The sequence below is a fragment of the Schistocerca americana genome, chromosome 2 (genome assembly GCF_021461395.2).
Source record: "Schistocerca americana isolate TAMUIC-IGC-003095 chromosome 2, iqSchAmer2.1, whole genome shotgun sequence".
Lineage (NCBI taxonomy): Eukaryota > Metazoa > Arthropoda > Insecta > Orthoptera > Acrididae > Schistocerca > Schistocerca americana.
Window position 1 is genome coordinate 538,698,718 of NC_060120.1, and position 27,070 is coordinate 538,725,787.

At 40.5% G+C, this 27,070-nt stretch overlaps 1 protein-coding gene across 1 annotated transcript in view; it reads left to right on the forward strand.

Moving 5' to 3' along the window:
• The window catches only part of LOC124595077 (X-linked interleukin-1 receptor accessory protein-like 2), a 137,465-nt gene that overhangs the window by 50,543 nt on the left and 59,852 nt on the right, over positions 1–27,070 (forward strand). The window contains exons 2-4 of the mRNA XM_047133658.1: positions 14,829–15,010; positions 23,023–23,124; positions 23,308–23,413. Coding sequence (XP_046989614.1) covers positions 14,829–15,010; positions 23,023–23,124; positions 23,308–23,413 — 390 coding nt within the window. The remainder of the gene's footprint in view (positions 1–14,828; positions 15,011–23,022; positions 23,125–23,307; positions 23,414–27,070) is intronic.

A 27,070-nucleotide genomic window follows, 5' to 3' on the forward strand; every position in this document is an offset into this window, starting at 1 on the left:
ACTGCTAGATGCAGAGAGATGTCGCGATTTACACGATCGTCGCTTTGTGGTATGCTTTTAAATTCTGCTCCGCCTGCCTCTCTTCAGTTATTGTATTTTCTGTTCAGTTACCTTGGAGCAGTGATCTCGAGTATCTTCGAATGTGAGACCAGTTTTCTGGCCCTGGAAACTGATCTGGCGTCGAGAAGGACGCGGGCTTGCCACCCGCAGGTGAGACACGGGCCCTTCAGCGTCCCCTATGCTGTCCAGCCCTAGTGTGGCTAGTGCTGAGTATCTCGTCTCTCTCTCTATGTCGGGCTGAGAAAGACGACAATTATTTTACTTTGAACCACCAAAACGCAGCTTAATAGTTACCGTTCTAGCAAATATAAGTTTCGAGACGTACAGGACTTCTACGGGAGCTTCGTTCGCTAAGGAAGTCCAACCCTTTCTTGCTTTATTAATCCGAGGCTTCGTGTTTACCATGAAAAGGGGCGTGGTAGAGATTACACGTTCCTACTTACTGCAGTTTCGACACATTGAAATACTAACAAAATGAGTCAGTCAATCGTAAGGAAACCTGATGATGTATAGTTTAGTGATAAGTTATTAAATGCGAAGTAATCGGATTTTTCCACTCATTTTGGCACAAGTAGTTTTATGGACATCCTGAATATTCAGTTCGATAATAACTGCTCTTTCGTCAACAGGTAAGTCGACAGATCAAATCGTCCAATTAGGACTCTAAATACTCCGGCCCTGTTATTTCGCCACCATAGGCGCGTACAAACAGTAGATCACTTGGTTATAAATATTTCACCCACTAAATTATGTCAAAGAGACTGCTGTACATTTTAGCGCCAAACAATTTAGCAAAGTGTTTAAGTAAGATTACAAGTCTTTAATTCTTCATTTCAGATGGGACACAGAGTAGTATGAGACACATCCACTCCTCATTCGTGTGAGAACGTTCATTCGTAATAGTGCAATACTGAACGAAAAAGCGAATATTTAAAATAAAGAAGTCTGATAATTAAGTGACAGTTTCAAAACTGATTAAGTTCAGAAAAGAATTGAAATGTTGCTGGATTGGTAACAGACACTTATTAACGTAATGTTTTACTGACTTTGTGCTGTAGCCTACAGCCTGCGAAAGAAAGAAATGCGGCCCAGTCATATGGTCGTCTAAAGATATGTGCGCTGTATAGGTATAGATCTTCAAATATCGTGTAGAAATGGCACTTCATTATCCATTGGTTAATGAGTGGACGAATCCCACACTTTCTCACTGCTTCCGCACACCTAGAGTGCATAGTAAGATTTCCTCCCTGAAGTTTATTTTCTGGTGCCGCTAGCAATACTAAAACGAGCTGGCGACAAAATAATGTTTGAATTTGTCTACTATGCGTTAACAGGAAACTTTTCACTTTCGCTGAACAGGAAAAATAAGTTTATTTATGTTACCCTTATTGTATTTGAGAGTTACTTAGCGTATCAAAAGGTTCTATGATTTCATGTTAAAAACCGATTATTATATACGCAGCATGATATTGAAACCAACTGGTAGGAGTTACGACAAACTGTTGACGAAAATATGAATTTCCAAGAAAAGTGAAAATTGCTTTTGCTTGGACCTCGGCGCTGCCGTGCCACACTGGCATCCGATAGCAAGTGACAGTTAAAATTATACAAAACGTTGATAACCGTCTTGTGTTTTTGCTGTATAATATGAAATAAAATAATGTGACTAATGTGTAGTAATGTTACTAATTATTATAGTTTATTATTCGTGGAAACTAAGATGACAATAGGCACGGTATCATAGTTACACAACATTAATAGTAACTATGAACAACGTTAATCATAATATACTTGTGAGGGATTAATGAGACAATAAAATTTGAGAGAGCTCAAATTGGTGCTCAAAAAGCAACAGTTCTTGTTTATTGAATTGTCAAAACAGGGTAACCAGCCTTACATACAAGCTTTGTGTTGTAGAGCTAATAGTTATGCACTGATTTCAATGAGAAACGTCTAACTAATTTTTCGAGGTGTCAGCAGCGTATTACAGTAATACAGTATCAGATTTATTTATCAGTGTTTGCGAACTTCAGCAAAAATACAATCTGCCTCCTCAAAATTTTACTACATTATACGTCAGAAAGTACTGTGCACCAAAGTATACTCTAGGACAAAAAAAAAGACACACCTCGAAGGAATTATCAAAATGAGACATAAATCGATGGATGTAATTTGCTTGTATAGACAAACAAATGATTATAATTTCAGAAAAAATGGATGATTTATTCAAGAGAAAGAGCTTTATAAATTGAGCAAGTCAATAATGCGTTGTACCACCTCGGGTCCTTATGTAAGTAGTTATTCGCCTTGGCGTTGATTGATAGTGTTGTTGGTTGTCCTCCTCAGGAATATCGTGCCAAAGTCTACCAAACTGGGGCGTTCGATCTTCAAAATCCCGAGCTGGTTGGAGGACCTTATCCACAATGCTCTAAACATTCACAACTGGGAGAGATCGGGCGACCTTGCCGGGAGAGGCAGGGTTTAGCAAGCACGAAGTCAAGCAGTAGAAACTCTCGCCATGTGCAAGCGGCTATCATCTTGCTGAAATGTAAGCCCAGGTTGGCTTGGCATGGAGGGCAACAAAACAGGGCGTAGAATATCGTCGACTTACCACAGCACTGTAAGTGTGCCACAGATGACAACCGAAGTGGTTGTGCTATGAAATGAAATGGTACCCCAGACCATCAAACTTGATTTTCAGGCTATATGGTGGGTGGCAGTCACATTGGTACCCACCGCTGTCTGAGACATCTCCAGACACGTCTTTCCTGGTCATCGGGGCTCAATTTGAAGTGGGATTCATCGCTGAAGGCGGTTCTACACCAGTCACACAGTGAGATTCCAGGCTGAATGTGCTTAACACCACTGCGAATGGACTTGTTGGTGTACAGAGGTCAAAGATAGTCAGTGTAAGGGGTGTTGTGAGCTCAGGCTCAGCACCCTTTCTGTAATCACCTATTAATAGTCCTTGTGGTCGCTGAAACACCATTTAAATGTTGGATCAATGATAATAATGAATCCGAGGCTCTGAGTGCCTCGCTGATGGGTGCTCGGTCCTCTTGTTCAGTCATCCCTGTCAGTTAATGCTTCCTTCTTGATGCTGTGTTTGGCCCTGGTTCACCCATTCCTTCTAGCATCGTCAAATAGTGGCATCACTCCTATTCAAATTTCAAGCGATTTGCTGATTACTCCAAATGGCTTCCTTGAGCACAACCACACACCCTCTCTCAACTGCCGACATCTGGTATATGATTCACGCACCTCAGTGCAAGGCGTAATTACTGTCCAGCCAGTACACAGAATGAAAGTCACAAGGACTTTATGCACTGGTATCAACATGTTCGCTGTTTACTACCCTTACCAGCTGTACCTGAAATTGTCCTGCAGCATCACGCATTAGTTCATCGGCTGCCTAAGCTTACAGCTTTTTTTGTATAATAAACATGGAAAATGTGGTATATATAGAAGCAGAAACGTAATGTAATTGAATATTAAGATTTAAAACCACACAGCTTTCTGCTTTCTTAAGTGAATTAGAAAACAAGTAGCCCAGTTTTTCATACTGTAGGCATACAAAACGCCTCCTCACATGAAGCTCTAGACCAGGGCTTCCTAACGTGTGGTCCGCGGACCCCTTAGGGGTCCGCCGGCTCTTTAAAAGGGGTCCGCGGCCACCTTTCACCAAATCGTGTAAAATAATGAGTAAAATTATTGAATAAAAATGTGAAAATCAAATTCATCACTATTTTTTTCGTGTGAAAAACAAGTGTACATTTACTTCAGGACGTATTCCCAAGCAGCCTTTGCGGTTCCTAAGTGAGAAAGCATACACAGTTTAGTGCCGGAGAATGCGGCTTCTCTGATCGTCTGTTTCGCAACAATATGGGGGTCGTTTGTGCGCCGGCTCACGGCGCTAGATGCACTGAAACCTTTTACGCATGCGCGGAGCGACCTTTGACGACCAATCACAGCGCTCGCTGGTACATATGCGGCCCCAGGCATCATTAAATGTTAAACTTGCTTTGTCAGTGCACTACCTATTTCATAAGTCGATTTTTGACCAGTTTATTACTTCTAACATGGATCGAAACAAGGCCTCCAGAGTAGACAACATTCAATTAGAACTACTGACGGCCTTGGGAGAGCCAGTCCTGACAAAACTCTACCATCTGGTGAGCAAGATGTATGAAACAGGAGAAATACCCTCAGACTTCAAGAAGAATATAATAATTCCAATCCCAAAGAAAGCAGGTGTTGACAGATGTGAAAATTACCGAACTATCAGTTTAATAAGTCACAGCTGCAAAATACTAACGCGAATTCTTTACAGACGAATGGAAAAACTAGTAGAAGCCGACCTTTGGGAAGATCAGTTTGGATTCCGTAGAAATGTTGGAACACGTTGTAACTTCCCCACACGAAATTATTAAACAAATTTAAATATTAACAATGAATGTGATTCTAATTTAGTGTAACCTCTCTACAGAAATTCTTTTTCATTTATAACCTCCCTACAGAAATACATTCACATTTAACGTGCACACAAAATTTGTTTCCCATTTAATGTACCCACAAAATTCTTTTCTCATTTAATGTAAGCTCGAAACAGAAAAATTCCTAAACCTCGTAATAAAAAATAAATTCAGTAACCTGATAAAATTTGGACGACAGCAGTGCTGCGTCATGGACCTGTAAGATCATTCTGAATAAAAAGCAAAAAATCTCACCTCGATAAAGTCGGCAACTATCTGCTCTTACCGTAGCTCTTTTCCGGCACAGCTCTGTGCAATGCTGGCCTATACATTTGTTATTTATGAAAGGAAGCAAATGATTTTTCTTTTGCAACAATCACAATGGTCATGCATTGAAAAAAAAAAAATTCTTTAAATTGAAATGAATGCTTGTTAGAAATTAGACAAAGATTATCATTAGGACATTTTTAAAAGATTTACATGTGAGTTTACATAATATTACTAGATATGCGCGAAGCTGTTTTTTTTTTTTACCTTATACAATAATACTCAGGCTCCGGCATCGCTGCACCTCGACCGGCCCAGCCAACATGATATACCAGACTAGAGCAGACTCCCGACCAGACACACACACTGGCAACAACTTACTGCTACTGCTACACAGTTCGTACAGTCAACACTGCACTCTGGTCAGCGATTCTCTTATACCTTGCATATCGCAGGCAGCGCATGAGCAATACATCGAAATTACATCTGCTCCGACCTCTTACATAAAATTACATCTGTATTACATCTGCTCGGACCTCTTATAACGTGAGGCAATACTGACCCTACGACTTATCTTAGAAGCTAGATTAAGGGAGGGCAAACCTACGTTTCTAGCATTTGTAGACTTAGAGGAAGCTTGACAATGTTGACTGGAATACTCTCTTTCAAATTCTGAAGGTGGCAGGGGTAAAATACAGGGGGCGAAAGGCTATTTACAATTTGTACAGAAAGCAGATGGCAGTTATAAGAGTCGAGGGGTATGAAATGGAAGCAGTGGTTGGGAAGGGAGTGAGACAGGGTTGTAGCTTATCCCCGATGTTATTCAATCTGTATATTAAGAAAGGAGTGAAGGAAACAAAAGAAAAATTCGTAGTAGGTATTAGAATCCATGGAGAAGAAATAAAAACTTTGAGGTTCGCCGATGACATTGTAATTCTGTCAGAGACAGCAAAGGACTTGGAAGAGCAGTTGAACGGAATGGATAGTGTCTTGAAAGGAGGATATAAGATGAACATCAACAAAAGCAAAACGAGGATAATGGAATGTAGTCGAATTAAGTCGGGTGATGCTGAGGGAATTAGATTAGGAAATGAGACGCTTAAAGTAGTAAAGGAGTTTTGCTATTTGGGGAGCAAAATAATTGATGATGGTCGAAGTAGAGAGGATATAAAATGTAGACTGGCAATGGCAAGGAAAGCGTTTCTGAAGAAGAGAAATTTGCTAACATCGAGTATAGATTTAAGTGTCAGGAAGTCGTTTCTGAAAGTATTTGTGTGTAGTGTAGCCATGTATGGAAGTGAAACATGGACGATAAATTGTTTGGACAAGAAGAGAATAGAAGCTTTTGAAATGTGGTGCTACAGAAGAATGCTGAAGATTAGATGGGTAGATCACATAACTAATGAGGAAGTATTGAATAGGATTGGGGAGAAGAGAAGTTTGTGGCACAACTTGACTAGAAGAAGGGATCGGTTGGTAGGACATGTTCTGAGGCATCAAGGGATCACCAATTTAGTATTGGAGGGCAGCGTGGAGGGTAAAAATCGTAGAGGGAGACCAAGAGATGAATACATCAAGCAGATTCAGAAGGATGTAGGTTGCAGTAGGTACTGGGAGATGAAGAAGCTTGCACAGGTTAGAGTAGCATGGAGAGCTGCATCAAACCAGTCTCAGGACTGAAGACCACAACAACAACAACATGGATCGGTGGCTGAAGTCAGGATCATTGTAGAAGGGTGCAGTTTCTCCATCGCCTCCACAACAACAAAGTTTCCAGTTGAAAGGAATGAGGAGGAAGGACGACCAAAGGAAGAAGAATCACAAGAAGCTCCACAGCCGGATTTATTATGTGAAAACGTTGCAAGTACTCCACTGGATGCAATATCCTGTGGAAGTGGAGGAACCAAGAAGCTATTTAGAAATGGACCTTATGGAGACAAAGGAGGGTAAAGCTCAGTGTGTAATTTGTTCGCGAGTCCTTAAGAACAGTTCAATGGTTCCAGTTAAAGTGCGCGGTCATTTTGAAGGTACTCACCCGGATTTCCAGGCTAAAGACACCGATTCTTTCAAAAGGATAGTGCTGAACTAGCTGCTTCCCAGCATTGCATGAAAACTCGTGCAAAAACAATTAGGCTAATAAAAATTCATTTAAAGCTTCTTTCTTGGGTAGTTATCGAGTGGCAAAAACAGGCAAAGCTCATACCATTGCAGGAAATCTCATAAAGCCCTGTGTTAATGATATTGTTTCTTGCATGCTAGACGAAAAGACAATAAAGCTTGAATCTTCGGTGCCATTATCAAACAATACTGTCAAGAGAGGCATTGTTGACATGTCAAATGTTGTGAAAGACACTCTTGTTTCTCACATCCAACAGAATTCATTTTCGCTGCAGATAGATGAATCCACTGATGTTGCAGGATTAGCGATTTTATTGGCTTTTGTCCGTTATGAATATTCTGGATGTTTTGAGGAGGACCTCTTATTGTGCAGGCCACTACCTGCCAACACGACAGGTGCTGAAATATTCTGTCTTTTGGATGATTTTTTAAGGGCTAACGAAGTTTCATGGTCTAATTGCATAGATGTGTGCACAGATGGTGCAAAAGCTATGATGGGTCCTACAGTCGGAGCAATAGCGAAAATAAAAGAAAACGACAAGAATTGCAGCAGTAGTCATTGTGCTCTCCACAGATACACTTTAGCTACGAAACAAATGCCTCTTTCGTTCAAGAAAGTCTTAGACGAATCCATTCAAATCATTAACGACATAAAATCAACACTATTGAAGTCAAGACTTTTCACAATACTGTGCGAAGATATGGGAAGCCTTCATCGTTCCCTCCTTCTCCACACAGAAGTGAGGTGGCTTTCAAGTGGGAGTGCACTATCTCGGTTGTACGAATTAAGATTGGAAGTCATAGCTTTCCTTTTGGAGTATAACACCAAATTAGCAGACCTTATTAATGACGAAAATTGGCAGTGTATTCTTGCCTATTTGTCAGATATTTTCTCCAAAATGAACGAAATGAATACGTCACTCCAAGGGCAAAGTGAAACAAAGGTCACTGCTATCGACAAAGTTCGAGCATTCAAGAGGAAAATCAGTTTTTGGGCAGAGAGTGTCGAGGAGGGGGAAGTCGAGTGTTTTCCTCTTCTCAAGGAGTTTTTGAAAAACAAAACATTGGCGCTTGGGGAGAATTTGTTTCATCAAATCCTGGAACATCTCCACAGCCTGATGTCATTGTTAGAGAATTATTTTCTAACAACTGAAGATGAGAAGCTGCAGAAATACAAATGGGTCGTCAAATGAATATGAGTTGTTGATAGAAATTGCCACAGACCCTACCTTGAAATCAAGTTTTGACATTGACGGTCACTCACACTTTTAGATCCATTTGGATAACAAGAAATACTACCCCCTTGTTGAAAAGGCAAAACGTGTACTTCTTCCGTTTGCCACCACATACATGTGTGAATCTGGATTCTGGATCCATGCTGCCCACAAAACTAAGTACCGAAGCTGTCTAGATGCGGAAGCAGACATCCGTCTCCAGTTGTCAAGAATTGAACCCAGACTTTAAAAATTGTGTTAGCAGAAGCACCCTCAACCATCACATTAGGATTCCATCATTATTCCTACAGGCTCATCCATAGTAAAGAAGAAAGCATTTTTCTTCGTAGATGCTCAGTGAACGTACCTGAATTATAACTCTGTAGGAATTTTGTTTCTGTCTTCTATCATCTACAAAATAATTATTAATTTAATTCTGTTGGCATTGATATTTTTGTTACGAAAATTAAAATGATCTCTAAAGCTAATTTCTTTCCTTTATAATATATTCCGTCCTCTCAGTTAAAGATATGGCCTGCCTATACTTCTATTACAATTACTTGCTATTACTCTGACACTATATTGTGGCAACTGGCAGCGAGCGTAAACAAATGAGGACTTTTCACGTGCCACCTTGTAAGAAGTAAACCTCCTCTGCCAGAATTGCTTCCTTTGAGAAAAAAAGTCTTACGTTCTGTGAAATGTTTTGTCTTCTTATATAGAAATAGCAGAGTCTGTTTGTTTGTTTTCCTAATTTGTTTACAGACGAGGCTGAGTGCCACGATATAGTGTCCAAATAGTAGTTGAAGTTGTCAGCTGTGGCTTAACTGTTGACACGCCGCCTGCCAGCTACCAACTGACAGAACACTGTTGCAACGCCGCCTTCTAGCTGCCGGCTATGGACTGACAGCCGCCGTTCAGTAGATACGCAAAGACATAAAAATAACTAGACTTTCCGAGCTGTTTACATGGGCACCAAAATCGATTTGGAACTGGAAAACGGCTTTATAAAAGCAGATTTCCAGAATCGATTTTGAAGTATTTACCTGACCAACCAAAAGCGGGGGGCATCGGCTTACGAAATCCGGTTTTGGAAACGCATGTAAACTGGGTGAATGTATTCCCACACATTGCACAACAGATGTCACAATAGTCCTTTAAAGGCAATTCCTTGGCCTCTTTTCTTTCGTAATGTGTTTGTATCCCGAATCATGGGTCTGCCTCTTTTCTTCACAGCCACGCGGAATGGCGGGCAGTGTAGGGCATGTGTGTGTGTGTGTGTGTGTGTGTGTGTGTGTGTGTGTTGTCATTAGCGGAAGTTAAACTTAGGTTAATAGTGTGTAAGACTAGGGACTGATGACCTCAGCAGTTAAGTCCCATAGACTTTACATACATTTGAACATTTTTCTTAGGATTTCACGAAAAACCACACACACACACGACTGTTACGAAATATGCATGCTCCTCACACAACAGTAGCCAAACAGTGGAATTGAACAGACCACAAGTGGCAGCTTGCCAAGAGTGAACAGTTTGGAGGTGACGTGATTGCTGTTGGAGGATGGCAGCTCCAACGTGTGAAATGCCAGGTACCAAGAAATTTTAATCAGGCTATAGTGTGTTGAACATAGGGAGTAAATCCACTAGTAAGTGTCTGGATTCAGTGGGAATTCAAATTGGATCATTAATTTCAAGTTGTTTTCATTCATCTCTAAACGTAAGACTATTGATACTTAGTAGGGAGGGGGGGGGGGGGGGGGGGTCACTGGGAACATGGCACTTGAATTAAGAAGCTTTCAGGTCCAATGGGTTTGGCTCTGAAATTTAAAGTTACTGTGCTCTTGACTGATTAGGGGTCCGCCATGGATTTTCGACTGAAGAAGGGGTCCGCCAGTTGTAAAGGTTGGGAAGCCCTGCTCTAGACCAAAGAGGCTTTCACTAATTTGATTACACAGTTTGTGCAGCCATTCCTCATATGTAGGGGGCTTTCATCTGCTGTGGTGCTCAGCATCTATCTACCTCAAAGGCAGAGCTATTGAGAGAATCTTAATGTCACCAAATACAGTGTGTTTTGGTTATGGCACAATCTGTATGTCTGGTGTTGCATGATATGATGGTAACCCTCTTTCCTGATTGGAATTAGCACTTTCCATCCTCTAAGCTTTCTAATGAGGTGAAATAAAGTTACATTAATGGTTCATTGGATTGTGCTCTAATTTGTATTCGGTAAAAGTTTGCATTGCTTCTCAGTTTCTTACACAAGTTGTGGTCATTGTCAAAGCAAACCAAGTTTATCTATATTTAAACCTCTTCTCAGTCTACTAGTTTTAGATATTTGCATGTCACAATGTGGTTGTGATTAGAGCACATTAAAAAAGAAACCTTTATTTTCTTTATTAACTGTAAGAATGTAAACTGAACATTATAAAATTATTCAAGTGTAGACTTCAACGATAGTATCCCAGTGTTCATTATTTAATTTACAAGTTTTATGTGCCAACGACTGAGCATGTAAACTTTCAGTGAAGAACTCGATCCTCTGCAAAAGGTGTTGTACTCTCTGATACTTGACCTGATTCAGTATCGAAGTACCTGAACACAGTCTAAAATGTTATACTCGGAACCAGTACTGGACAGACAGACATTGATCACCAGTAAAGATGCTGACCATTCCTTGGAATCTGGCAGCTTGAGCATCAGCTTTAACTGAACTATGTTCGTTAGGAGTGGTGTGTGAGTAGCATCTCCTCCCAGGGCTGGGCACAAATGAAAACTGAGCCTGTAAAAAGTAATGGTAGTGCATCAGCTGACTGATTGAAATACTTGCTCAAGGTCGGTATTGCAGCTGACACTTGCAGTCTGTATGTGATGAAGATTATCAGGACCAGTAAATAGATGTAAAAAGGCATTGGCATGTTGGATGGCATTGGCATGTTGGATGGTGGGTCAATAATACATCTTACACTGAGGTGATGAAAGTCATGAAATATATTCTAATATCATGTTGGACCTCCTTTTGCCTGGCATAGTGCAGCATCTAAACGTGGCATGGACTCAACAAATCATTGTAAGTCCCCTGCAGAAATATTGAGCTACGCCGTCTCTATATATGTCCATCACTGTGAAGGTGTCCCTGGTGCAGGATTTTGTGCATGAGCTGACCTCTCAAATATGTCCCATAAATGTTCAATGGAATTCATGTCAGGTGGTCTGGGTGGCCAAATCATTCCATTAATATTTGGGAACATGAAGTCCATGAATGCCTGTAAATAGCCTCCAAGTAGCTGAACCTAACCAATTCCAGCCAACTACTGGTTCAGATGTCCCAGAGGACCCAGTCCATTTCACGTACACACAGCCCACACCATTATGGAGCTACCACCAGCTTGCATAGTGCCTTGTTGACAACTTGGATCCAGGACTTCATGGCATCTATGCCACACTTGAGCTCTACCTTCAGCTCTTAACAACTGAAATTGGGACACATCTGACCAAGTCATCTAAAGCCCAACTGATATGGTCACAAGACCAGGAGAAGTACACATGTAATGTGTTGCCATTAGCGAAAGCACTTGCTCAGTCACCTACTGCCATAGCCAATTAATACCAAATTTTGTCACACTGTCCTAATGAATATGTTCGTTGTATGTCCCACATTGATTTCTACAGTTATTTCATGCATTGTTCCTCATCCATTAGCACTGATAACTCTACACAAGCAACACTGCTCTCAGTCGTTAAGTGAAGGGCGTCAGCCTCTGTGGTGTCGGTAATTGCACAGAATTGACACCCGCTGCTTTAATTTTTCTGATGTCTTACTAGATATGTTTGCTTGGGGTCCAAAGATCAAAATTAACAGCTAGTGTTCCATGACCAGGTGAATTTTATTCTGTGTAACAGAAATTAATTGATACTATAATTAACAGGAATTAATTGATACTATAAATTATAGTGAGTGCCTCCCTTTCTATTTAGATATAGTTCACTTACACTGTTGTTATTGTATTAGATGCTTAGGCAGTTATTTATTCCATTCTATCAGGACCATGGGTGACAGCATGGTGCCTATTTAAAATTGTCTGCAATAAATGAGACCAGGCAGAGAGAAGAGGTCAAACACCTTTTAAGCTTCAATAACGCTAATTAACAAGTGACAAACCAGTGATATTCGACTCCCTTTTCCTGAAGCTGATTGAAATGATATGTTATCTGCATGTAATTCAGTATATTTTCCTGTCATAATTTATATCTTTCCCAAGAAGCATTAGAATTCCAAATCACCATACCTAAGCTACTCTAAATATTTTTTTAAGTATTGCAAAAGAACTCACAATGCCAAAAGGTTTACCAGTAGTTCTTCTGGACAGAGTTTCAGGTAAACTATACATTATATTGAGCATTGATAGTTCATTTAAAATAGCCAAACTCCTGAATTCTTTTTGATTGTGACTTGAGTGTCACTCAGTGACTAGGTATGATCAGTGTAACTGCATCTGACACCTATAAACAATCTGGTTCTGCTTTAACTATTTCCTTCATAGTAAAGTTACAGATATAACCCAGAAAAAGAATGGGAGTGTCATTGAGTTTTAATGATATGAGTGCTTCAATATTTTGTGCATATAAATCAGTGTTTTCCTTGCATAAAACAACCAAATCACTGGATGAAATACTAACTCCAGATTGTATTAACTAAATCTTGTATTTGAAACCCAGAGCCTACAGTCCACAGTGAAACTGTTAATTGACGTAGATGAAGGCACTGTAAAAAGATACTGTATTTGTCTACATCCATGTTTGTAAATATCATTACCATTTAGTTGTGACCAAAAATGGTGAGTTGGCACACCAGTAGGTTTCAGCATTAATTTGGATACAGAAGCTCCTTTATCCATAACTAAGATTTGCACAACTGGGTCACAAGGTATCAAGTGACAACCTACTAAGTTGCATAGTGAACCAATTATCTCCTAGAAGATAACAGAAAAGCAGGCTGAACATGAGTGTCAGATATGTTGTTAACATTGGAAAACAGCAGCAACCATACAACATATGTGTTTCAAGTTTCATTTTAATTGTCAAATGCTTGAAACCCTGTTGCTTATAACGATGGCATAGATACCAACACTGTTGGTAGAGCATTGTCCCACTTTGCTATGCAGTGCAGGAAGTTGCTCTGCTGTTTCTGTAGCACATTTACCTTTCACTAAATTTGATGTTGTTGCTGTTGCATTATCAGCTACTGCTGCCACAATTCAATAAAGTCTGCAGTATTGAAGGCACTAATAACATTGTACTCTGATACTAAACTAGGCAGACCACTGGTGTGTATCTTGTAACAAATATAGAAAGAAAGATCAACACTATTTCAGAAATGGAGTAGAGAGTAATTGCCATGATTACAAATAATATGAGCCCAAACCAGTACCAATGAATGAAAACCAGAATCATCTTATAGAACATCACGCACTCCAGCAGAGCTCCAAAATCAAAAGCCCGTCTCCAGAAAGTGAAATAATAGCTTTATTTGAGAGTTGGTATAACTTTGGTATCAATAAAAAATACTAAGTGCTCAGTTTGCTCACTGTGCTGGATATTTATTTCCAATAGAAAGTCAATGTGATGTGTCTGTTGTACCCATAGTCTTATGGCTGCTGGAGGGAGAACTATGAGCTATACAAATAATACCACCACCACTCTCTGGGTCCAGTTCGTCTTGCTGAAGTGATGGGATGTAAGACATGTAATGTTATATACCACTGTGTATTCTATCAAAGATGATAACAGTATTTTATTTTCATTTTGTCCTACATTGATCTGAAGATGGGTAGTTAAATTAACGGACACTGGTAATTGGTAAAAAAATGACTTATGATCCTGATGGATGATAAGTATTCTGTTCTATGATTGCTACTGTTACTCTATTTATTGTCATAAAAGAAGATTCAGTTGGTAGAGAAATGTAATTAACTTTGTCCATTAGCATGGTATTGCTGCCTCAGTTCTTGTTGTTGTAAGCAGTCTCAAGTAATACATAGCTAATAATGTTCATTCATTTTATGGTAAATTATTAGTTTTATGGTTTTCTTAATATGATTTGTTTATGTAATAGAAGAGAATTGTGCTGCTGAAAATCCATTTCCTAAGAAAATGAAAAGTTGGAAATCCAAAAGACTAATTTACATTCTGCTGAATCCCTCAAAATCAATGGACATCATACAGACAACAGAATAGGTAAAAAATTATATGTGTCCTGTGTTTAAACATAATTTTATAGATATTTTATTTTTTTATTCTTTCCTTTTATGTTCTTATTTGATATTGAACAGAAAAATGTTGTAGAGTCACTGTAGTAAAGCATTTGCCACAATATTAAAATAGATATATGACCCACTGTAGGTAACAAGTGCGAAGGCTATTTGATAGACCCAATAAATGACAAAAAAATGTACATTTTGTGGCAGAGAAGAGTACTGCTAAATTATTCAGGTTAGTCACGAGTATGGGCAGCAGATGTACCATTTATAAATCTGAAATGAAGCAGACAAAGACAGAGCTTTGAGGCTCCAGGAAGCTCAGTTTTAGGTATTCCAGCAGACTTTGCTTTCATTAGGGACCTCTATGACCACACAGACATAAAAAGTGCTGTGTAGTAATATTTTTGTTGTAGACTTATAGAAACTGTTTCTTTGACCAGGTATAAGGATGGTGAACCTCTTTCACCCAAGCATTCAACATTTAGTATTTCTGCAGTTGATCAAAATCAGACGATTGAATCAACATATGTTCAGGATGCTGATAAGGGAAACTACACATGTGTTGTCACAAATAGCACACAACCTGAACCAAAAACATTCACCATCAATTTAGTAACCAAATGTAAGTAAATATTGTTTGTTTTATTCATAATTTTGTACTTTACAATGAGTTTTTAATGGGCTAGTGAACATGGTAATCACTTAGTTACTGTAAGTTCTTATGTATTAATTTTCATCTATGTGTGTGGGTAATCATGAAGGAAAACATGAATGAAAAGCTGTCAGAACACTACGGATGATTCAGAAACAGTGATCACATAAGAAATAAATGTGAAATAACAGTAACAATATTATGAAAAGGATAGTTGCTACTCACCCTATAGTGGAGACGCTGAGTCACAGATAGGCACAACAAAAAGGCTGTCACAAATAAAGCTTTCAGCCATTAAGGCTCCGTCAACAATAGATGTAGACACACACACACACACACACACACACACACACACACACACACACACACACACACACACACATAAACACAACTCACACACACAACTGCAGTCTCAGGTAACTGAAACCACACTGCGAGCAGCAGCACCAGTGCATGATGGGAGTGATGACTGGGTGCGGGTAAGGAGGAGGCTGGGGCGGAGAGGGGGAGGGATAGTATGGAGGGGGTGATGGACAGTGAAGTGCTGTAGGTTATTGACAGAGGGCAGGGGAGACGTGGTGAGTGGGGGAAGGGGGGGGCAGTACTGGAAAAGGAGATAAGTAAAAAGACTGAGTGTGATGGTGGAATTTCTCATGAGAAATGTCCTGCCTATTATCCTTACCACCACTCCCACAGAGGTGTTCTGCCATCCATCAAACCTACACAATATGATCATCCATCCTTACACAGCCCCTGCTCCCAACCCCTTACCTCATGGCTCATACCCCTGTAATAGACCTAGATGCAAGACCTGTGCCATACATCCTCCCACTACCACCTGCTCCAGTCTGGTCATGAACATCACCTATCCCACCAAATGCAGAGCTACCGGTGAAACCAGTCATGTGATCTACAAGCTAAGCTGCAACCACTGAGCTGCATTCTATGTGGACATGACAACCAACAAGTTCATTGTTCGCATGAATGGCCACTGACAAACTGTGGCCAAGAAACAAATGGCCCACCCTGTTGCTGAACATGCTGCCAAACATGACATCCTTCATTTCAATGACTACTTCACAGCCTGTGCCATATGGATCTTCCCCACCAACAACAGCTTTTCTAAATACACAGGTGGGAACTTTCCCTGCAATACATCATACGTTCCTGTAACCCTCCTGGCCTCAACATCCGTTACTCACTGTCCTCACCCATCCAGCCTCTTCCCTGTTTCCTTTCCAGCACTACACAGCCTCCACCATCACACTCAGTCTTTTTACTTCTCTTCTTTTCCACTACTCCCCCCCCCCCCTCCTCACCTCTCCCCTGCCCTCTGTCTAACCTGCAGCACTTCACTGTCTGCCACCCCCTCCATACTATCCCTTCCCCTCACCACCCCAGCCTCCTTACCCAGACCCAGTCACCATTCCCATCATGCACTGGTGCTGCTGCTCACAGTTTGGTTTCTGTTAACTGAAATTGCAGTTATGTGTGTGAGTCGGGTTTGCGTGAGTGTGTGTGTATGTGTGTGTGTCTACATCTATTGCTGACAAAGGCCGTAATGGCCGAAAGCTTTATTTGTGACATTCTTTTTTTGTGCCTATGTGCGACTCAGCATCTTCTCTATACGATGAGTAGCAACTTTCCTTTTCACAATATTGTTACATTCCATCCTGGATTTTCCATTGTTTGAAAAAACAGTAAAAGAGTTTTAGCTTAAAACACTGTGTGAACACTGTCCATAGCCAATAAATAAACCTACAGCTGCAATAAATTATAGCAATCTGATTCATAAGAGAGTGCAGAATATCATAGGGGACGTTATATTACGAAGTCTGTTCAAAAAATTCTGGAACATTCATAATTTTCTGCTAATGGTGTGTTGAAGCAAAATTCAGTTGGCATCCGTGCACATAGCTGTGTTGAATATGTAACTGCCAGAAGTTTCATTGTTGTATGTCTGTTAGTTATTGTTCAGTGCAGTACTGAGTAGAACGTTGTGTTGCAGAGTTTGTGAATTTTGAGATGACAGAGTTAGAGGAGCAAGACATCTGCATTAAATTTTGTATGAAACTCAAGAAAACCTTTACAGACACACCAAATGATGCAGGAAACCTACAGTGATGAGTGCTTAAGGCATACTTGGTGTTACAAATGGTTCACACAGTTTGAAAGTGGCTAGATGGAAGTTAGGAATGACCCTCGCTCTCGGCGCCTATTGATATTCATGTCAGGAATGTCAATGAAATTGTGCATGCCAATCAAAACTGACTGTCAGACAGGTTGCAGAAGAATGAAACATTTCAGTTGGATCACGTCATCAAATCCTGACACAGCATCTTGGAATGCGTCATGTTGCTGCCAAGTTCATCCCACAGCTCATGATTCAAGACCAGAAAGACCTTTGCCTTGTAACCTGTGAACAGCTTTTGGATTGTGCAAATGAGAACAAGATGTTCCTTAATAGAATCATTACTGGTGATGAGACGTTGGTCTTATGGTTGTGATGTTAAGGCAAACATTCAACTTTGTTGGTGTGTGACTATTGCACGAAAGACGATGTCACTGTGCTGCCTCATCCACTGTACTCTCCAGACCTGGCCCCTGCAGACTCTCTTTTATTTCCAGTGTTGAAAAGCCCATTCAAAGGACAAAGATTTTCAAAAATAGACGAGATAAAAGAAAATTTGCAGACGGCATTTTGTATGATCTGGCAAGAGCTGTACCAAGACTGGCTTCCAGTAGTGGAAACAGCATTGGGAGCAGTGTATCAGTTGTGGAGGAGAGTATTTCAAAAGAGACCATGCACAATAAATAAAAGGTAAGTGTAGAAAAAATGTTGTGAGCAAGGTTCCAGAATTTTTTCAATAGACCTCGTGTACTAGCTGCACCCTGCCATGTTACCCACAGTTAAACATTTATTCATAAAAAATGGCTGTGTCTGTATTTATTCCAATCTTCTATTAGACCATCTCCTCCTTCCTCCTCCCTCTATCCATCTTCTCCCCCCCCCCCCCTCTTGCTGTTCATCTCCTCCACCCTCCTCTCCCATCCAGCTCCTTCTCCTCCCTTTCACTATCCATTTCCACATCACCTTCTCTCTGTCCATCTCCTACTCTCCCTATCTCTGTCCATCTCCTGCTGACCCCCTATCTGTGTCCATCTCATGCTTCCCGTCTCTGTCTGTCCATGTCCTCCTCACCCTTCACTTTCCACGATGTCACCCCCACCCCAATAGGAAGCTATTGGTTCTCACACCCACAGTATTACTCTCCAGACAGTAACAAACAGTCTACTAAATTTGGTTGAAATCATCCTAGGGGTTTAGGATGAGCCTTTTATCTGTGGTTTGTCCACATACATCTCACATCTCAAATATATCCCACTTGTATTCAACATATTTCACACATATTTGTAAACATATTTAAACTGTTTCTCTGACGAATTTCTCCATGCATTGCCATTTTTATGCAACTCAATGTTTATGATACTGTTATCTCCAGAATTATGTGTTGTACAATGATATAATCCTGCAGGTAAATCCTGTGGTATATATGGCTACTGTCTGTGAACTGTGTTATGAATAGAGTTAAAAGTGTAGAAGTAATAAATTAAAATGTGATGTATGATGTGGCAGTTTTTCATGTATCTCAGTATTTGACATTATATCTCCTGATCTTACTGTCATACAATGATATTTTTGTAGGAACATTCTACGCTATACATGGGTACTGTCTGTGAAATGTATTGCAAATAGAGTTAGCAATAAAACAGTAATAAAGTTAAACATCATACATGATGCAGTTTTTCACACATCTTAGTGTTTGACATCATATCTCCTGAAATATGTGTCCTACAATGATATAATTTTGGTGGTACATTCAATAGTACATGTGAGTACCATCTGCAAAATGTGTCATGAATACAGTTAGTAGTAATGAGATAATAAATTAAAATATCTTGTTTCTTGCATCAGTTTCACTGCATGAACAGTGAAAATGTAGTAAGCGATAAACTTTTTTCCTTTCATGATTTTGTGGGGGTTGTCAGCGAGTATAAAGTTTGGTGATTGGCACATTGTGGGCTACACTTATTTTTCACACCCACCCCTACCCCTTTGATAGGTAGGTGTAGATAACATAGACTATGTGTGATTCTGGGTATAAGCTATCTCCATTCCAATTTCATAAAAATCCATCCAGCCATTTCAGTGTCAGCGTGAAAGAGTAACAAACATTCTAACACACACACACACACACACACACACACACACACACACACACACGTACACACTCACACACACACACACACACACACACTGACAAGCTTTTTCATTTATACTATATATAACAAAATAGATTAGTACATAATAAAACAATTTCTCAATACGAGATTCAAACCAATTGAATCATTAACCACTGAATATGGAACCAGGATTCAGCATATGAGATTAGAAGAAAAATAAAAGAGGTAGAATTATAATGAAACAGAAGCAGAAGATCGGGCAATGCTAATAGATGTAAAAAGGTAACATATGGAACACAGAGGGTGTTTTCTCAAATCCCTCACGAGAAAAGATGGGGAAAAAAAATAGTGACAGTACTCAGGCTCTCAATTTAACAGCCAATGTTAATATTTCTGGTTAATTAATAGCCAAGCAAACATTAAAGTAAAGGACTCAAATTTTTTTGGAATTCAGTATTCCTTCTCCTGCAAATATTATGAGAACTATCATAAATGAGATACAAATTTTCAAAGAGTTAGACTCAGATGGGAAAGTCACTGAGTAGTCTGCTCAGAAGAAACAACAGGACAAAGTAAGAAAAAAAGTAACAATCAAATAGTTAGTTCATCCTTCTATGACTTGTCTTTCTTAGGTTGGAGTCCTGTGGGAATCTACTGTCACAGTCATTAAAAACTCTTTCTTCTACATCTTGCCTTCAGTTCTTACATCTTCTTGTCTTCTTATGTCTTCAGCTATCAAGTTGGTTGATTGGCAGCAGCTTGAAATGCTTTTTTATCCTCAGTCTTCCTCTTCAAAGCAGTATATAGGGGGTGCAACTGGTATCCCCCGTGATCTGGTTGATGTATTTCAGTCTTGATACACCTCTTTTGTTCTTCCCCTATACTGTACTTTCATTGCTTAGCAGATGCCCAATGCATGTGTACCTTCCATATTCAATATGTCCAAACATATCGCTTCTCTTCCTCCACTCTGTGGAGTGCTTCTTCATTTGATACCTCGTATACCCACGTGATCTTTACCATTTCTCTGTAGCACCATATCTCATAGGCTTTTATTTGCTGTTTTTCTGCTTCTCTGGGTGACCTTGTTTTGCTTCCATGCAACAGCACACTCCAGACAAACATCTTTACAAGGTCTGTGCTGAGATATTTGTCTGCACAGCTGAATATGAAAAGGTTTCTTCTCTTGATAAAAGCAGCCTTTGTCTTGTAGATTCAGCTTGTAATACCCTTCTTTGATTTTCCATCTGATGTAATTTTACTCCCTGGATAGGCAAAGCATTCAACAGTCTCCAGTGACTCACTGTTAACTGAGCATTGAGCAACAGTTTTTTTGTCTACTCACCACTAATATTTTTGTTTTAGCTTTATTAATTTTTCATGTTATGGGAAGATCTTAGGGCAGTTTCCACCTGTGCTAGCTTCACTTATAATTGTTCTGCATATTCACTAAACACCCTGATATAATTAACAAATCACAACATGTCTACTTCCTTATTGCAGTATGTGCAATACTGTGCCCCAGTTTATTTGACCACCACATTCACAGATATGTTTTGCACGCCAGGTACAGCCCCGGCCTTACTTTGGGAGGTGTTTTTCAACAGAAGAGTTGCTGAGATTTATACAGCCAAGCCTCCTGCAGCTGCCACAGTGTCTGGGGACACAAGCTGTGCCAATATGTGTCACAGAGGTCATGTCGTGCTGCAGTCACATGGCCATGTTCTCACCTGACACCATGCCTGTGTTTTCCTGCTGGTAGATACTTGGGGCATTACTCAGCCCCTCAATGGCCAGATCAGCTCTAGACTCCAGACCAATCTCCAGATGGCCTCGAGCCTGTACTTTGTATCACCATACCAGCTGCTGCTACCCATCAGACAGTGCTGTCTCATGCCTTCACCAGCATCACAACCACTGGATGCCCATCAGCTGCTCTGGAAGGCCGTGCTTCACTAGACCTGCCTCCTGACTTCCCATGAGCTCACAGCCTCATAGGACTGTGTCCCTGCACGCCCATGGTACCTACCTGCTCATCCCCACTACCAACAATCATGGACTTCCTCACAGGGGGCACTCATTATTCATCATCATAGAATGACTTTCTGTTGTATTCAAATACCCCATCCCTAGAAGCTGAACTTAGTTTAGTTAATGGTTAATAAAGTAACAGCTATTATTCCAACATAAGCATAAGGGTACTTTGCTTACAAAAAAGCTGCCTTACCAGCACTTCCCATGCCAATGGTGAACAACTGACATGCTTGCCCGAGTGAGATAACTGTTTTAGTCTTTTGTGCCAACTTGAGAAAGAGACTCGCCATGAAGTACAGTGATGGTATTCTGGACATGATGCTGGTGAGCCTGTACTGCATGCTTAGGCTGAACAATGATTGCTAGCACCTGCAAACCTCGCTGAGCGCTAGTGGTAGAACATTAGAATTTTTTTCATACTGACCAATTTTGGATTGATGTTTTCACACCACCCCCAGCAGTTTCAAATGATCAGTAGGCTATGGCTGTTTCAAAGGATTGGTAGTCTACTTCCTCATTACAGAATTCTAAGTAATGATTTCGCTATAATGGATAGTGTGCCGCTTGTTGCCTGATTGCTGTAGTCTACCACATGGGTGCCCACAAGATTACTTTTCTTGTATTTTCTGGGTATGGAATTGCTTTGTATGATTTTCAACATCTACGATTTCTTACTTGCCATTCACTGAAACTTTCAGTTCCGTGGGGCTACAGCATGCTATAAGAATTATTTCCATTGTGTCCATTTTTACTGATATGTAATTATATTTCAGTGATGTTCACCTGCCAATTTTTATGTGACTGTATCTCATTCTAATTAAGGAACTGAAAAATCAATAGCACTTTCTGTGTCCTGTTCACTTTTGTTCCCGCTACTGCCCGTACATACTAGTCCACCTTAGGGTTATGTGAGCAAGGATAGTGAGGAAAGCATTTCCTAAACATCTTTTTTGTATGCAGATGATCTGAGTTTCACTGGCCATATCAAACAGATAACTGAAATTTCTGATGACACTGGTATTATTATTACAGATGCTAGGCAGACTGGCTGTTTCTTATCAGTATATATGTCACTATTGTAGGTAGTATGCTAGTTCTTTCTTTAAAACAAAAACAAATATTCTTCATTAAAAAGACAGTATCCATCAGCTTTCATATAACTCATCAAAAGGAGTATAATTACCAGTTCTTGCAAATAAGACAAATTTAAATATATTATCTCCCAAATCTGAAGGACAGATTATCATATTTGTGTTTTATGCAGTGGAGTACAAATATACAACAATGTACTAAAAATAAAACTGGGAAAAACTGATACCCTGTTCAAAAAGAAACTGAATGTATGGACAACAATTTTTACTTGGGAAATTAATTTCTACTAAATGAAGAAACATATGATGTAAAATTAGTAGCTGTGTCACCCAATCTTGTACTTCATATGACCATACAGTTTTTATATGCATATTATTGGAGGCTAGGTGGAGTGCCTCATGAGGCATCTGCAAGCAAACAGAGCTTGTACAGTAGTTGTTAATGTTGGTGGTGGTGGTGGTGCTGGTGTTCAGAGCCTACAGTTGTTCAGCTTTGACTGTTTAGGCAATATATTTGAATGTTAGTTACTGACTGCATTGTTACTATTGATATTACCATTTTAAATGTTGCTGTGTAGCACTAAATTGCACTTTAACTTTCTTGTGGCTTAGATATGAACTGTACCTCAAGACGCCCCGTGATAACGCACTATCCAACCAATCAATATGCCCTGCCAGGAGAGTCTGCCCAGTTTTACTGTGAAGCCCTGGTTGGTGAGTAAATTATCTATATATATTTACTATTACCAGGAAATTCATCTGCCTCTTTCTGTGTAAAGCTTTTGTTTGTGTACTGTGAGAACAAGATTTTCTTTTAGTTGGATAAATTATATTTTCTTTTATCACATTTAATTGCTATGACAGTATACTATTTTCGTTTCCCTTTTTTGTTTCTAGGGTGTGGAGAAGTAGCAAAAACAGCTCATGTGTACTGGGCACCAGCTGATCAGCCACTTCACTTTGTTAAGAGTGCGAGAGATGTAGTGATTTCAGATGTTCAGAGGTATGTCTCCATTTTGTTTATGGGGTGACACAAATGTAGTACAAGGCTCAGTCAGATATTACAGCATGTAGACCAATTGTTTGAAGGCTTCACAAACATGGATCATGTAGTGATAGTGGATGGAGTACATAGCAGTTAGATAAGAATGCTATGTATGTTGTCAGTACTGACCTCATGTAAATGACTTCTGAGACCTTGAGACATATTAAGTTGGAATTACTCCATCTGTTATGATTTTAAATCCTGATAACAACTATTTTTTCTCTCTGGTCTCTGTCCTACCTGGAAACAGTTACATAATTTATATGTGGCATATGCGTGAAAGTTTCAAAATGTTATCTAGGTTGAATTTTCTTAAAGTGATGCTAATCAAAAGGTAAGGATAATTGAACTTTTTACATCAGTATGAGTTAGCAAATATCACGTTAGCTACTACATATTTATGGACTTGGTGACACCACTCATTATGAAGACTAGCATTCTGAGATACTGATATCAGTAATAGTTCAAATTCTGTGAAACTAATTCACTTATGAAATAATTAATGGTCATGTGCAGAAGTAGTTAGATTTTCCATTGCAAATTTTGCCTCTGTGCTTGTTAGAGTCTGAGTTTTTCTGTTATATTTTTGTTGATCTAATTTTTGTGCACAAGGTGACGTACTTTATTAATTGATGAAGCCACTAACTAAGAACTTTGCATAATTTGCCATAATTTTCAATATGGCTCTTGTAAATAGGATACTCCCAATACCAATGCATAACATGCTTCCACAAACTTCCTAAATTCCTGGACCACAAACCAAATTTTTATCAATACTTATAGACCATCTTGAGTAGCAAAAGCCTACCTAGCAGTTCCTGGAATGATGACATAGTTACCAAAATAACAGTTTGTGCCTACACCAGTCTTTAAATAGTCAGACCTCACCCAAAATGGTCAGTCTGCATCCAGCAAGTAACTGTGTAAAATTTATGTGAAAGTCAGCACTTGACTGTGAACGTGCTGACACCTCTGTGAGGGTCGCAGTAAAGTGAGTAAACAAGCAAACATTTGTGTCATGCCTGCTCCCAGAAATCACAAAAGTGATAACTGTGTGCAACCTGTCCACAAGAATAAGTGTACAGTGGAACCTAACATAGCAAGCACAATTTGCTCCAGAATCTTCTCTAATGTATTCCATGCAGAAAAAGTACTACAAGTTTTATCTTATTCATGCAACTTATTCAAAGAAAATTATACATACAGTATTGTGTACTTCATTATTCATCTACATCTACATCCACATCTACATGGTTACTCTGCAATACACACTTAAGTGCCTGGCAGAGGGTTCATCAAACCATTTTCATACTACTTCTCTACCATTCCACTCTCGATTGGCACGTGGGAAAAAGGAACACCTAAATCTTTCCGTTCAAGCTTTGGTTTCTCTTATTTTATTATGATGGTCATTTCTCCCTACATAGGTGGGTGTCAACAAAATATTTGCACATTCAGAAGAGAAAGTTAGTGATTGAAATTTCGTAAATAGATCTGGCCGCAAAGAAAACTGCCTTTGTTTCAGTGACTGCCACCTCATCTCACGTATCATATGAGTGACACTTTCACCCCTGTTGTGCGATAACATGAAACGAGCTGCACTTCTTTCCACTTTTTCGATGTCGTCCGTCAATCCTACCTGGTAAGGATCCCATACCACGCAGCAATATTCCAGCAGAGGATGGACAAGTGTAATGTAGGCTGTCTCTTTAGTGGGTTTGTCGCATCTTCTAAGTGTTCTGCCAACAAAGTGCACTCTTTGTTTCGCCTTCCCCATAATATTATCTATGTGGTCTTTCCAATTTAAGTTGCTCGTAATTGTAATTCCTAGGTATTTAGTCGAATTGACAGCCCTTAGGTTTGTGCGATTTATCGTACACCCAAAATTTATCAGATTTCTTTTAGTACCCACCTGGATGACCTCGCACTTTTCTTTGTTTAGCGATAATTGCCACTTTTTGCACCATACAGAAATTCTCTCTAGATCATTTTGTAATTGCAATTGATCGTCTGATGATTTTACTAGACGGTAAATTACAGCGTCATCTGCGTGCTAAAAGAGTTACTTTTGTGGGTTATATTATATTATACACTCCTGGAAATTGAAATAAGAACACCGTGAATTCATTGTCCCAGGAAGGGGAAACTTTATTGACACATTCCTGGGGTCAGATACATCACATGATCACACTGACAGAACCACAGGCACATAGACACAGGCAACAGAGCATGCACAATGTCGGCACTAGTACAGTGTATATCCACCTTTCGCAGCAATGCAGGCTGCTATTCTCCCATGGAGACGATCGTAGAGATGCTGGATGTAGTCCTGTGGAACGGCTTGCCATGCCATTTCCACCTGGCGCCTCAGTTGGACCAGCGTTCGTGCTGGACGTGCAGACCGCGTGAGACGACGCTTCATCCAGTCCCAAACATGCTCAATGGGGGACAGATCCGGAGATCTTGCTGGCCAGGGTAGTTGACTTACACCTTCTAGAGCACGTTGGGTGGCACGGGATACATACGGACGTGCATTGTCCTGTTGGAACAGCAAGTTCCCTTGCCGGTCTAGGAATGGTAGAACGATGGGTTCGATGACGGTTTGGATGTACCGTGCACTATTCAGTGTCCCCTCGACAATCACCAGTGGTGTACGGCCAGTGTAGGAGATCGCTCCCCACACCATGATGCCGGGTGTTGGCCCTGTGTGCCTCGGTCGTATGCAGTCCTGATTGTGGCGCTCACCTGCACGGCGCCAAACACGCATACGACCATCATTGGCACCAAGGCAGAAGCGACTCTCATCGCTGAAGACGACACGTCTCCATTCGTCCCTCCATTCACGCCTGTCGTGACACCACTGGAGGCGGGCTGCACGATGTTGGGGCGTGAGCGGAAGACGGCCTAACGGTGTGCGGGACCGTAGCCCAGCTTCATGGAGACGGTTGCGAATGGTCCTCGCCGATACCCCAGGAGCAACAGTGTCCCTAATTTGCTGGGAAGTGGCGGTGCGGTCCCCTACGGCACTGCGTAGGATCCTACGGTCTTGGCGTGCATCCGTGCGCCGCTGTGGTCCGGTCCCAGGTCGACGGGCACGTGCACCTTCCGCCGACCACTGGCGACAACGTCGATGTACTGTGGAGACCTCACGCCCCACGTGTTGAGCAATTCGGCGGTACGTCCACCCGGCCTCCCGCATGCCCACTATACGCCCTCGCTCAAAGTCCGTCAACTGCACATACGGTTCACGTCCACGCTGTCGCGGCATGCTACCAGTGTTAAAGACTGCGATGGAGCTCCGTATGCCACGGCAAACTGGCTGACACTGACGGCGGCGGTGCACAAATGCTGCGCAGCTAGCGCCATTCGACGGCCAACTCCGCGGTTCCTGGTGTGTCCGCTGTGCCGTGCGTGTGATCATTGCTTGCACAGCCCTCTCGCAGTGTCCGGAGCAAGTATGGTGGGTCTGACACACCGGTGTCAATGTGTTCTTTTTTCCATTTCCAGGAGTGTATATTCATTTAATGTGACTGCAAAGAAATAAAAATACATCTAGAACCTTGCTTGTCTACTTTCTTTGTCTATTCTGATAAAAATAGTGCTCTGTCAAGGTAA